The sequence below is a fragment of the Anolis sagrei genome, chromosome 4 (assembly GCF_037176765.1).
Source record: "Anolis sagrei isolate rAnoSag1 chromosome 4, rAnoSag1.mat, whole genome shotgun sequence".
NCBI lineage: Eukaryota > Metazoa > Chordata > Lepidosauria > Squamata > Dactyloidae > Anolis > Anolis sagrei.
The window spans coordinates 70473787-70488089 of NC_090024.1; the positions used below are offsets into that span (position 1 = coordinate 70473787).

Below are 14303 nucleotides of genomic sequence, written 5' to 3' on the forward strand. Positions count from 1 at the left end.
ATGCAACGAAGGATGAGTTAAGGTATTTCTTACAGTTTGGAGGAGCTTTCTGTGAATTTTTAGGCTCATAGCCTATACGATGCCCCTCAGAAGGAAGAAGTACACTGCCAGCTAGTTCTTAAAGACCAAAGCCACTGTGCCGGTATGTCCACAACACCCTCAAGCTTCAGGAAGGAAACAAAAAGAATTGCAGTGGCCACCATCAGACCCCACTTGAGGCTGCTATGTGTACATTTGGTCTTTGGGGACAGTTATTCTTGGTGCTTACCCATCACCATTGCTGAGCCCAAGGGTCTTCAGGAGGGGGTGGGCATTAGTGCCAAGTCTACATTTTCCCCTCATGAAGCCTGAGGTTGCTGTGCTAGCATCGATGCAGTGGCATCAATTTGCAGGAAGTGGTTGGCTTTGGCAGTTATTCTTTGTACTTTTTCTTTTCAAAGACTGAAGCTGTAAATATACAAATGTCAACCTTGGGCTTCAGGAAAGAATTGGTGGCAACAGCAACTGGCCACAAAATGCACACACCTCATAATCCTTAGCCTATAGAGATAGCAATACAGAATGAGCCAAGGCTTGTGGAGTCTTAACTCAGTCTATAGTTCAATCCCTATGGCACACACAGGCCCAATCTGCCTCTCCATGTCATTTTATGTGGCCCCTTCTGAAGCTGGACTACAACACCTGCATTCCTCAACATTAAACATCATTACTAGAGCTGATGGGAGTTGCCATACAGTAACATCTGAAAGGCTGCAGTTTGTTCCGTTTAGTCAAGATAGTAGGATTGAATTTAGATACAAGGTTGTGGATCTAAACTTTAAAATATCTGACTTTAAAATGTCCTTTAAACTTTCCTCAAATTCTGAGCCACAAGTGCTGTTGGGTTGCAATTCCCATTATCCCCAGTCTGCATGGAGGGTAATCAAAAATGATTGGAGCTGTTGCTCAAAACATCTGGGAACCCAAATAGGGTTTTATAGCACCAACTACTACAGTAAAATATAGCTTGCCCTCTGAATTCAACGGCCCGTTGAAGCAACCATAAGGCTGATGTGGACCTCAATGAAAATGATTTGGCACCTCTAATCTACGGGATAAGGAATCCAAACAAAATACTGCTTTTGCCCTAGAAAATGGGAGAAAGCAGTTGCAATGAGGCAATGGCACACCTGCCAATACATGAATCTGTGGTTGTCAAATCAGTGAATGTGGAGGGCCCACTGTAGATTATTCAGGCAGCTCTACTCTTTGCAAGCATTGATGGTTCTTCTAGTTCAATCTTAAAAGTTCATTTTGAGCATTCTGAATTGTCACTGCTGATCAAGCCTTGGGTAACATTTGTCCTTTTCACGTACTTTGTCTTTTTGTTATCCGAGGAAGTTTTGATCTCTTACCTACTGAGAGCAGTTAGTGTATGTGCTTGCTGAAGAGCAATTCCGGTATCTTTTGGAGTGACAATCAGCAGGTTGTTCAGCAAGCTACAAACAGCTGACAGGAGATGAGGTGTAACCACCGCAGACTGATGAGAACTAATAACAGACTGCAAGGAATCATGTGGACTCAAAGCTATTGTGGTTGTGTCACTCTGACCTAGAACACAAAAATTTAGAGAGAGAACAAACATTTGAGTAATATAATTGCTTGAAGATAAGCTGTGAATATACACAAAATGCAAAGCTATATTCTTCACATAAGTAAAGAGGATTTGATCAGCTACTGGATTTCAGGTACATGAATACATTATCAAATTCTTTGCCATTGGAACAAATAATATAAAAGTTTAAGTCAAAACCAAGGTAAAAGAAAAACACCTAGTTTAAACAAGGTCTTGGCATCCAAGAGAGGGCATGGAATGCACAATAGTTCTCTAATATGTAACTTTTGATGGATGCAGTCAAGAAACATTTTCAGACAGATTTTTGCACAGTTAAGATTTCTTTTCTCCTCCTCCCACTCAGAACAGTGAAACGTCAACTTTGAAATAACATATGGAGACTACTGTTAGGTGCAGTGTGAGACAGAAGAGCCAGCCAACCTAGAAGATCGTGCTTATGTGTAGTGATCAACAATATTTACCTTGAGCCATGAATCGATTAAGAGGTGGTGATGTAGGTGCTGGTACTTCCCTAACACAACCCAAAGATGGTGAAGAAGAAAAAATCTAAGAAAAAGAACCACACACAGTAATTAAGATTCCCCTATTAATATCCATATCTTTATAGGAATTTTTCATTAACTGGTCTCCAAAGAACACCACGTGAACACAGAAAAACAATATGCAGTCAGTAGATTTCTCTTATTTGAAGATAGTAAATTCTGTATCGGAGTTTACGAAACCAAGGCGTTCAAGATTCACTAATGGGAAAATAGGATTCTTATGTGTTTATGCAATTTGGGGCACTAAAAACAGAAATCAAATTTATTACTTTTTCAAGTCAACAAGACAACAACTGTGTGTCAGTAATGGAAAGATTCTATTACCACAACTTGTAAGAATTTGCATAATGGCTTATAGGCATATGAGAGTGAAACTAAATAGATGATGACACTTCATAGTCCTACCAAGATGGAGCGTATGGATCAGCTCCTAGGACAGAACAAGACCTACAGCAGACCAAACATTAATGTACCGTAACTCCCATAATCTATCGCTAGACTAGCTAATTAGTATGGATGATGTAAACTGCAGTCCAGCAAAAGCTAGAAAAAGGAGGTGAAATCAAGTTAAACTTTAAGTCTCCACCAGTATAATGAATAAGGGAGAATATTCAGAGGAAAAGCTCAACAAGGTCATAAGTTCTTCACTGCTCTTATTCCTTGGGTATAAAGACTTCTCAGGTTTACTCTTTACAATTCCTGGGCTTTGCTGGACCAAGATCATAAGGAAAAAAATGTTTTAAATTTGTCACGGATTTCTCATTCTTTAATAGGATATCTTTTAGGGCTTTTTTATAGCACCCCCTTTCTAGCCAAGGTCTGGGCAGTAATGGGGCCAAATCCACGTCTAAAGAACTCTGTTAGAATCAGAGACAGATGAGAAGTTTGACAGGTGAACTCTTGTCTCTTCAGTAGATCTGTGAAAAATTGAATCTCTGCAGGTATTGCTTAATTCCACCTCAAAGTGTATTTTTTCTTCACAGGAAATTACTGCAAGAGTGGGCTGTGGCTCACTGGGCTACAAAAAGCTCCTCTGTGTGAGCAACTCAATCTAAAGGGTCTTGAGGAAAAGCCGCTAAAAGCTGATGCCCAAGAAACATAGAATATCAGATTTGCACAGTGCTTTGTGTGCATGTATATATTACGTCAAAGAACCTTTCACTATGTGGGAAAGAGTGAAGGGGAAAAACACAAACCCACTGACACAGCATTTGGATTGTAGCTTATTCAAAATCTGTATTTTTAATGGTTTAACATTATCAAGAAGCTCTTGATTTATCCAGTGTCAGTTTGTACTGTTGAGAATTTACACAATTTTCTTAAAGAGAGGAAGAGTTTCAGAAATTATAAGTAGAAAACATTTAAGAGCAGAAAGAAAAATCATAGATGCTATTAAGCTCTTCATTTCTCAGCTGTGCTGTCTAAAAGCTTCTGGTTTTAGAGCTGAAAAAAATAAGATCTTGGGCACATAAAATCAATAATAATTTAAGATGGTTATAAAAATATACAGTAGCATGTTAGCTCCTCACATCAGCTAAACCCTTCCAGTAATGACTTCAGAATGTGGAAGAGGTTGAACATAGACATTTTCTGATAGGCATATAAATCCTGCTCACTAGTGGTGAAAAAGAACTGCCTTTAGAAGAGCAAGATTTTTTTAAAAATGGATAAAAATGGGAACGTATTTTTATGTTGCTGATATATGTTAAAAATAACTTGTGTGCAGCTTTGAGAGAAGATTGTACAAAATTGGTATATAGTATCACAGTTTAGTCATTTTTAGAATAAGTTTCTTTTTAGGAATAGAAATTAGTTCCTATCAACAGAAACTCTTTAAACTATATATGCCATATAATACTTTGCATATAAAACTATAATACATGTTAAACTATTGCTCCTGGTGGTGCAATAGGTTGAACTCTTATGCTAGCAGGCCTGCTGACCAAGAGGTAAGCAGTTTGAATCCAGGGAGAGTGGGTTGAGCTCCCTCTGTCAGCTCCAGCTCCTCATGTGGGGACATGTGAGAAGCCTCCCACAAGGATGGTAAAACATCAAACATCCGGGCGTCCCCTGGGCAACATCCTTGCAAATGTTCAATTCTCTCACACCACAAGAGACTTGCAGTTTCTCAAGTCGCCCATGACCCGGAAAACTTTACTGACTGAAAGGAAAGGAAGAGACCCAATGCAATCCTAGTTATTTGCAAAATTTAGTTTAGATTACAACAGCAACTCACACAATTCCAAACTCACCACAGTGTCAGATGTTGAATGGGAACTTGCAGACTGGACCTGGCTAGATTGGATTTTCCAGAAAGAAACAGAGTCATCAAGATCTGGGGAGAGAGGAGGGAAACAAAAGGTCAGTCTTTTAAACCAGGATTTCTTAAACTTTTTTCACTCACAACCCCTTTTTGCCTACGAATTCTTTATGTTGAGAACAGTCTGTAACCACGCTGCTAGACACCAATGGTTTTAATAAGCTGGAAGCTTGCTGGACCCTCCTGCCTCATTGGCTTAGCACTAGCCTTGCACATGGTGGTTTGGGACAAAAGGTTCCTACTGTTAAGAACTATAGACAAAGGGAGGGTATGGGACAGATTATATGGACCATAATGTGAAATTGCCTGATTGTCTTCTAATCAATTGAGCCTGATAATAATTGAGCCATGCCCCAAAATGGCGGCACAGCCCTAGAAAAGCAAACGTACAGTCACTGCTCATGGTCCCTTCATTTTGGGAGCACCACTGGGGCTCTAGCCTTTCTGTATTTTTCAACCTTTCAAAACAAAACTTTCTTTCTGAGAGGATGAGATGCCTGGTTACTTTGCTGGCTGTGTCTCTTAAGCTGAACCTTGTAAGAGATTGGAGTGACCCTATGTATATAGGCATACGAAACAGGTATACAAAGCAAATATTCACTGATAATTAATCATAAATAAATTTATTTTCAAACAATTTGTGTGTGCGTAAAACATTAAATCTTGACACAATGCATCTTCAGTGTTTTTCATGTAACACTGGCATGCTTGGCTTGCAGCCTCAAGTGACAGAATATCCTTTGTTGGCTCTCCCTTTTTTCTTCTGCGTTGGAGAACCACAAAGGGGTGTTTTGGAGGGTCTATACCTTCAACTTAAAGGATCCCAGCTTGCAGAGTGGGTCATGTGCCTACTCACCTTCCTCTTGTTCTCCAGAATGATCTGTTCTCCCTCCCCTTGAAAAATAAGTGGTATTGACCCTTCCATCCCTGCACAGATTGCAGGCAAGTTCTTCTTGAACTTATTAATGGCAGATGACTGACATTTTTTTTTATTTTATTGAGTATAATTTATGAGCCCAACTTACGTTTTATAAAATTAAAATTTGAAGGGAAGTACAGGCAGTTCCCAAGTTATGAACAAGATAGGTTCTGTAGGTTTATTCATAAGTTGCATATGTTTGCAAGCTGGAACAGGTACATTTTTAAGTGTAACCACAGCCAAATTTTATTTATTTACTTACAGTATTTACATTTTGCCCTTCTCTCCCCAAAAGAGACTCAGGGTGGATGACAGAACACATATACGGCAAACATTCAATGCCATTATACACAGACAGGTCAGACAACAGTATAGATAGAGTTAGCACAGGGAAGGGTTAACATCTCAGTGGTGTTTGCTTTGCTTTCTGTGCCCCTGTTCAGAAGATTTTACTGCACTTTCTGTCCCTGTAATAACTGGATTTTGGAAAAAAAATGACTTGTTGTGGTAACAAGGATTGGGGAGGAAGCTTCAGTTGAGACATCTCTTCCCCATGATAAGTCTTCCAGGAGTCCCCCCCCCCCCCCATTGTTTGCTTTGAAGTATCTGTATGAAGCATGTCTCATTCTCTTTGGAACAGTGACAATTCTTTCAATTTATAAAAACATTTCAAAATCCAAATCTGAAATTTCTTGCAATGCATCACTAAGACAATCACTTACAACAGAGAAATGAAATGCTCACATAATTGTAAGAGCCCACATATTGCCTTTTTCAGCATCTTCTTCCCATTGTACTAGATTCATCCTTCTAGAAGTTCTAATTAATTTGCTTCACACTTCTCCTACACCCCATTATTATATTTTACAAAGAGAAGGAAGGAGTTATCCAATCTGCTTTTTTCTCCCATCTCCAGCTATGAATATAATTGCTTCTTGGATACGGCACCTGATCAAGTGATATTTTATGTGAGAGGCTATTTTAATTTTACACACACAAAAGACAATACTTTAGAAGACTCCCAGAGTTAAAACCAGTAATCCCAAGTAGAAAAGCAAGTAAAATCCAAGCTATATTAATTCATTAAACTGTCATTTACCATTTAGACTATTCTTCTCTGTTGCCTGGCTGTGTTCCAAGGAACAATGCAGATCAAATGTAAACCGACCTAGATAGCAGTCTTTCACCATTTCATTCAAATGCTCATAGAAGTGGCAGTGATATAGTAGAGCCAGGAGGGCAGGTTTTCCAGTGAGAGACACACCATATTCTTCATCATGCACACAAGGACCCTAAAAGGAGAGGGAAAAGGCTGGTCAAAAATCTCTCTTCATAGAACAGGCTCTCGACCCAGCAAAGATCTGTATTGTGAGGATGCTAGGAGGGGTGTAGCTGCCCAACACCTGGAAAACCCAACATCTGGGTCCCCCAGTCATGCCTGAAAATCTTCACTTATTCAAAAAAAGGATATATTTTTTAGCTTTTCCTATTTATTTCTATCCCACTTTTCTCCAAAGGCTGGAATGTAAGATAGCTAACAAGGTGTGGATACATGATCAATAGAAATATAAGCACTACCAGATTAACCTGAACCCTGATGAATGAAGCTATAGAAATAAGCGTTCATCTGAATAGTTCACTATTTCTCCCCTAAAGCAAAAAAGTTAACACTCAGAGAAAGAGAGAAAGGGAGATCAACCCAATGCGGAAATTTTACACAATTTGCAGAATTCTGCTAGTCACTTCCTTTTTTATTGTGTTAGAAGCGACTTGAGGATATGCTGCATGTTGCTTCTGGTGTGAGAGAATTGGCTGGTTGAATGGATGTTGCCCAGGGGATGCCCAGATGTGTTATCATCCTGTGGGAGGCTCTTCTCATGTCCCTGCATGGGAAGCTGGGGCTGACAGATTGGAGCTCACCCCATCTCATGGATTCGGACTGCCAACCTTCAGATCAGAAGTTCAGCCAACACAAAAGTTTAACCCATTATGCCACCGCAGCTCCATGACTTCCTTACTGAACACCCAGAACTACTTTCCCTTTTTTTGTGGGGGGGTATTGCTTACTTGTCCGAATGACCTCGGTTTATGACCTCGGTTGACAGGTACTTTTTTTAGCACTTTGCGAGACTTTCAAAAAAAGGGGGGGAAAGGTCACGTATGATTCTTTATTCCCATCTGATTTGTTTTGTTCTAATTTTGCCACTATCCTTACTAAACAAGGTTAAACCCTTGTGCCGGCAGGACTGCTGGCCGATAGGTCAGTGGTTCAAATCCAGGGGGATCGAGTTGAACTCCCTCTGTCTGCTCCAGCTCCCCATGCAGGGACATGAGAGACGCCTCTTTCAAGGATGGTAAAACAGCAAACATCTGGGCATCCCCTGGGCAGCGTCCTTGCAGACGGCCAATTCTCTCACACCAGAAGCGACTTGACATGAGAAAGAAAAGAATTATACAACAGCTGTATGAAGGAAAGCACATCTAGTAAGAGAATTAATTCAAGTCTAGGCAATAGTTTTGCTAGTTCTATTTTACAGAATAAGAATCCATGTGCAGAAGATGTCAGCAGTGTGCACTGATGGAATCAAGCGAGACAACTGCCTATTCTGGGAATATTGCAGATGTTAAGCAGGATGACATTGAATCAAAGTTTGGATATTTGGCTCTGCTGATGCCAATTTACTATTTTTATGTCTAGCACTTCACAGCCACAGGGGAGTGCTAAAAATCACTGAGTCGGTTGCATGTTACAGTTTTGTGCATGCAGTGACTTCTTTAGCCTTGAAACTACAAAACACCTTGTAATCTGATGATTTGGTGTTGCATGTGCTGGTTCAATGACTGCACTAGAAGAAGAGTATAAAGAGTATAAATAAATCCCTTTCTCCAACATGCTCCAGAAAGGATGGTGAGGCAACAGCACTCTGGCAGAGAAAATTAAAGTGTTGTAGTAGAGCCTGTAAGTAACGTTGCAAGCAGTAGTATGAGCGCCATAAGGGGGAAAAGGGGTACTCGTGAGCAGGAGTCAGATGAGGAACAACAAAGAAAAAGGATCCAGGATATACTTATGGCACCTACCGATGAGGACTCATTCGAGGGATTCTCTGGAGACGAAGGGTCAATGAGTGAGGGAGAGGAAGGAGATACACTGGATGGGAATAGGGGGACAAAGAGGGCTACTCAGGAGCAAAAATTGGATGAGGAGCGACAGAGGAAAAAGATCCAGGATATACTTACTGCTCCCGCAGATGAAGAATCATTTGTGGGTTTCTCTGGGAGTGATGGGTCAGGGAGTAATGAAGATGGGGATGACACATTGGACTGGACTAATGTAGAAGAGGTACAAGCTGTATGTGCGGAGCTGACGTCTAGTGATACATTTGTGGGGTTTTCTGGTAATGAGGATTGGCAATCAGGGAATAGATCTGAGTCTTCGGGGGATCTAAGTCTTGACAGAAGATGGAGAACTTGGAGAGATGGGAGTAGGAATTCACGTGTGGAATCAAGAACAGCTGCAAGGGATAATGATGGGGTGGAGGTCAGCTCATCTTCTGATGATGATGTGCAAGATAAAAGTAGGCTCTGAAATGGGGAATCTTTGCAGAAGGCAAGGTGTTGGTAAGTTCGTGCGTTGGGTAACTTGTCGCTGCCTGTTTCGTGTTGGCATTGGGTCCTGGATCTGCAGGTTGCTGTTTCCGTTTGTGTGCGCTTTTGACTTGGCTTGGATTCTTGTGAGTGTGGATTTCCCCCTTCCTTGTCCTTGGACCAGTTTGACAACGATGCTGCCTTCGTGGACTTTGGAACTTCACTACTTCAGATTCTGCTTGCTACGACCCTGGACTTCGCTTGACCACGCTTTCTTCCTTGTGGCTTTCTTGTTTTGTTAACCGTTTGCATGCTGAGCTGTTTTGTGTGACTTTCGGAGTGCTTTTGTTTAATCCGGTTCTTTTTCTCAGGATAATCCGGATTATTAATGTAGTTACCTTTTTGAACTAAGACTGGTTTTTACCTTTGACACTGAGTTAAGTGTCTCTGAGTCTTTTTCCTTTGTTTAATAAACTCTGTTTTGGAACTAACTCTGAGTCTGGCCCTTTAAGGCGTCTGTGTCCCGACATAAAGACCTTGTAAAGCTTCAACTATCAGGATTCCATAGCATTGAGCCATTGCAGTTAAAGTGGTGTCAAATTGCATTAATTCTATAGTGTAGATGCACCCCAATTGCATGTTCTCTCACTATGGAAAATGATGAAAGAAGACTCCTGTTTGTGTGTAAAAATGAAGAAGGGATGGTAGCAAGGGACTCTAGCAGCACCTTTAAGGCTAACAGACTTATATTTTAGTGCGAATTTTATGGACCACAATCTACTTTCTCAGTTGGACAGATAGCATGAGTGTTGCAAGATTCCCTTTTTCTCATTCCCTTCTTTTCCATGCTTCAATAGATTAATGCGGTTATTTCTTTAATTCTGTACTTCATGGTATTCAGAACCTTGATTATAAGTTTAAGCGACTGCATAACCATTCAGAGAAGTACAATTATTGGGTGATTTGAAAATGCACTAAATAAACAAAAGTGTACAAAAGGAGTTATATCGTTCTTGCAATCTTTTTAAAAGCCTATCCAGAAACTTAAGAAACCTCCAAGGCATCAGGAATCTCTTCAACAATTTTAAATGGGGATAGTTAAGTCTGGAAGGAGTGGAGAATTGCTCGAAATTTGGCTAGAGGCACCTTCTGTGAAATTGTTCCATTTCTTTCTATTATCTTGGGATCCAAATCACGATATGCTCTTTTTTCTATGCAATACAGGCTAAAATACCTGTTTAATATTTAAAGAGTTATAGCACTAGAAACAGAATGTTTAATGTTTCTTCTCGCACACACACATGGTATAATATACAAACCCACCTTGCAAAAAAAAAATCTCCTCTGTTCACAGAGAAAGGTAGTACTATTGTCAATATGAGACAGCTTACCAGAATTCAGGCTAATAGTTCATGCAATCAGACCTCTATCTGAGAAAATCCTCTGTCAGTTTAATATTATCCCCTTGGGATATGTGAGAGATTTTTAGAGCTAGGCTGGCTTTAAGTTTCAATAATACCTCTACTTCATTAAAATGAATAGGAATTCTAGACGGAGCTCATGAAGTTATAGAACTAGTAAACAAAACAGAAAACAGGCAACAATAACCTAAGGAAAATGGTCCTTCCATGTTCATCCCTATGCTTCAGCCCAATCATATAATTAGATCTAGACTGGCCCAATCGTTTAACTAGATCAAGACACATTTCAACTGATTACTGTCCATTTTAACTCTTACTCGTGAACATGTATGGCCATGTTCTAGAAGCATTCTCTCCTGATGTTTCGCCTGCATCTGTGGCAAGCATCCTCACAACCTCTGAGGATGCTTGCCACAGATGCAGGTGAAACGTCAGGAGAGAATGCTTCTAGAACATGGCCATACAGCCCGAAAAACCTACAACAACTCAGTGATTCCGGCCATGTAAGCCTTCGACAATACGAAAGGTGGGATTCTACATGTAAAATGTCCTCAACTCAAATAAGGATGATTTTACATTTCACACTACAACAGTGAAAGAAAGAAAGAAAAATTCATACATACAATGAGAATTACTAGAGAACTTTTCTGGTTTTGCCTATCATCAATTCCTCTGCTAAAATGGGAAGAATTTGTTTCTTCTCACTGTTCCAATGCATTAAAATTATTACGACAGTGAACATTTAAATGGGAAAAAATCATTAAGCATTCACTAAACATTTTCAAAGTGTTGCGCAGTCATATTAGAAAGCATTAAGCTACAGTTTAAAAACTGATAAGACACAAAACAGAGGGCTTACTAAATTTCTATACTAATCCGTACTGTTTGTTTCTATACTAATCCGTTCATTTCTTTGTTCCATCCTTTCCTCTCTCAACTATATTTTAAAATCATTTATTCAAACATCTCTTTAAAACACCAACTACTGTCAGATTCCTAATTTCTGATGTCTCTATTTGGGAGCCATTGCCTTTCAAGGGAGCAAGGAATGACAATTGCTGGATATAAGACCATAAAATCTAAAACATGAAAACTTCTGGCTACCATAACAATTGACTACTTTATAATAACTTTGGTTATGTCATTTTGCTCAGCACTTTGGGGACCTTTTCACTTTAAATAATAATAATAATAATAATAATAATAATAACAACAACAACAACAACCTTTCTCCTGAAGGAGACTCAAAGCGGCTTAACATAAAAGCATTAGCATACAAATTTAAAAAACACAAATATGCAAACCATTTACACAGAATTAAATATAACAATATTTTAAAATTGTTAAAATCAATTAAAACATATTCAAAGTTAAAAACCACAGCACCCCTTGACTTGATCTTTAAAACCTTAATCTTTAAAAGCCTGTCAGAATAAAAAGGTTTTAGCCTGCCATTAGAAGGACAACAGGGAGAGAGCCATTCTGTCTTCTCTGGGAAGGAAGTTCCAGAGTTGTGGGGCAGCCACTGAGAAGGCCCGCTCTCTCATTCCCATCAACCGAGCTTGAGATGGAGGTGGGACCAAGAGAAGGACCTCTCTTGAAGATCTCAGGGTCCAGGCAGGTTCATACAAGGGGATTCGGTCAGCTAAATAGCCTTGACCTGACCCATCTAGGGCTTTAAAGATCATAACCACGACTCTGAATTATGCCCAGAAACAGGCTGGCAGCCAGTGGAGCTGCTGCAACAAGGTGGTTGTCCATTTCCTGTAGCCAGCCCCAGTGAGCAATTTGGCTGCGGATCTTCGGACCAGCAGAAGTTTCTGCGCACTCTTCAGAGGAAGCTCATTACAGTAATCCACACAGGAGGTAACTAAGTAATGTGCCATCATAGCCAGAACTGGCCTTCAAGGAATGGGCACAGTTTGTGCACAATTTTTAATTGTACAAAGGCCCTCCTGGCCACCGCAGATACATGGGCTTCCAGGTTCAATGCTGAGTCCAGGAAGGTCACCAAACTATGTATCTGTGTCTTCGGGGGAGTGTAATTCCATCCAGCACAGGCTGAATTCCTATTCCCTGATTTGCCTTCTGACTGACCAGGAGTACCTCTGTCTTGCCAGGATTGTTTTAATTTGTTTACCCTCATCCAGTCCATTACTGATGACAGACACTGGTTTAGGGTCAGTACAGCTTCCTCGACTTTAGGTGGAAAGGAGTAATAAAGTTGGGTGTCATCTGCATATAGGTGGCACCATTCTCCAGAACTCCAGATGACCTCACCCAGTGGATTCATGTATATGTATATAATTACAGCACCATGATTTCACTTTGATTGCCATGCCAATCTTAAGGTTTTGTAGTTTGCTTAGAATTCTAGCCAGAGACCTGCATTGCCTCACCAAGTGAAAAGCCCCAGGATTGAACAAGATGGCCATTAAAAGTGGAATATAATACTAGAATTGTGTGCTGTGAAAACATCCTGGAAGTGTCATATTTCTGCCATGACTATTGCTGCAGACCTGAAAATTAATCAGCATCAGTAAGACAATGCTGGAAGCCTCTCTCTCTCTCAATCTAGAGGGGGGGGGGGGAGAGAAAGAGAGAGAGCTATAATGATGGATCCAATGAAGTGGCAGCCAGGTTCTACAGATGAAGTTTCCAGAAGATTGTACTTTCTGTTGACCTGAGACAGTACGGAGGCAAATATAAGTTCTCATCGTCGGATGCTGATGTTGATGTCTGATACACACAGAGATAGATAGATAGATGATAGATAGATAGATAGATAGATAGATAGATAGATAGATAGATAGATATCTTACCTGCCCCTCCCCATGGCTCAAGGTGGGTCACAGCAGTTTAGAGAGCCCTTTTTAAAACAGCTTCACCAGTTACTGGGGCCCCTTCCACACAGCTGTATAAAATCCACATTGAAGTGGATTATATGGCAGTGTGGACTCAGATAATCTAGTTCAAAGCACATATTGTGGATTATCTGCCTTGATATTTTGGGTTATATGGCAGCGATGAAGGGCTCTGGGTCATTTCAACCTACAAAGCTCTATATTGCTTAGGTCTGAACTACCCGAAGGACTTTATCTCCCTCACCAATCTGAGGACTTTGATATCTTCATGTTTCACTACTCCAATTCACTTGAACTCCTTCCATAGAGCGCTAGCCTGACCCCATCCTTGCTTGCCTTTGCTGGCAGACTACAAGTTTTTAATGTATAAGAGGTTGGGGGTGGCTTCTATTCTTTTGAAGGATGTATTATTTTTTTCTTGAATCTTTTCTAAATTTTAATTTTAAAATGTTTTATGACATGATTTTAATTGTTCTTCCATTGTAGTACCTGGCTACTAATTTTGAAACCCACTTTGGGTCCTGCTCCAAGAGAAAAGTAGCACATAAATAAAATAAAATAAAATAAAATATATAAATTGTAGCAATCAAACCACAAACCAAATTTTGTTATAGTGAGCCACACAGAAAACCATAATTATTGAAAAATGTTACACACATATTGTAATAATCCAGAGCATTCTGCATTCTGCAACATGCAAGTAAAGTTAAGAACTGAAGTCCTTTATATCAATGAGGAAGATCTTTTCCTTGTACAAAAATGTATAAAGTCATGACTGTCAAGGTTAAAAAAAATCATAGAAGAATCCTTAGCACCTTTGAAACTAAGGCATTTCTAACATAAGCTTTTTTGAACTACAGGCCATATGCAAAGAAGGAATCCACAAAAGCTTGTGCCACAGGATTCCCTTATATCTTTTTATACTAGAACAGACAAACACAGCCAGGTCTTTAAAAGCTGCTGCAACAGAAGGCTCTGAGTGAATGGTGTTATTTTACATGACATCTTGAAATTGACTTAAAAGTACAAGGTTCTGT

The 14303-nt window shown here is 39.9% G+C and overlaps 2 protein-coding genes across 3 annotated transcripts in view; one reads left to right on the forward strand and one right to left on the reverse strand.

The window, feature by feature from the left end:
- DOK6 (docking protein 6) overlaps positions 1 to 14303 on the forward strand; it is a 369307-nt gene that overhangs the window by 317190 nt on the left and 37814 nt on the right. The gene's annotated exons all lie outside the window — the stretch shown is intronic.
- Positions 1 to 14303, reverse strand: part of RTTN (rotatin) — a 95830-nt gene that overhangs the window by 31642 nt on the left and 49885 nt on the right. For both annotated transcript variants that reach the window (XM_060774994.2, XM_067467477.1), the window contains exons 33-36: positions 6496 to 6688; positions 4410 to 4492; positions 2077 to 2161; positions 1395 to 1590 (exon numbers count right to left, since the gene is read on the reverse strand). In XM_060774994.2, coding sequence (XP_060630977.2) covers positions 1395 to 1590; positions 2077 to 2161; positions 4410 to 4492; positions 6496 to 6688 — 557 coding nt within the window. The remainder of the gene's footprint in view (positions 1 to 1394; positions 1591 to 2076; positions 2162 to 4409; positions 4493 to 6495; positions 6689 to 14303) is intronic.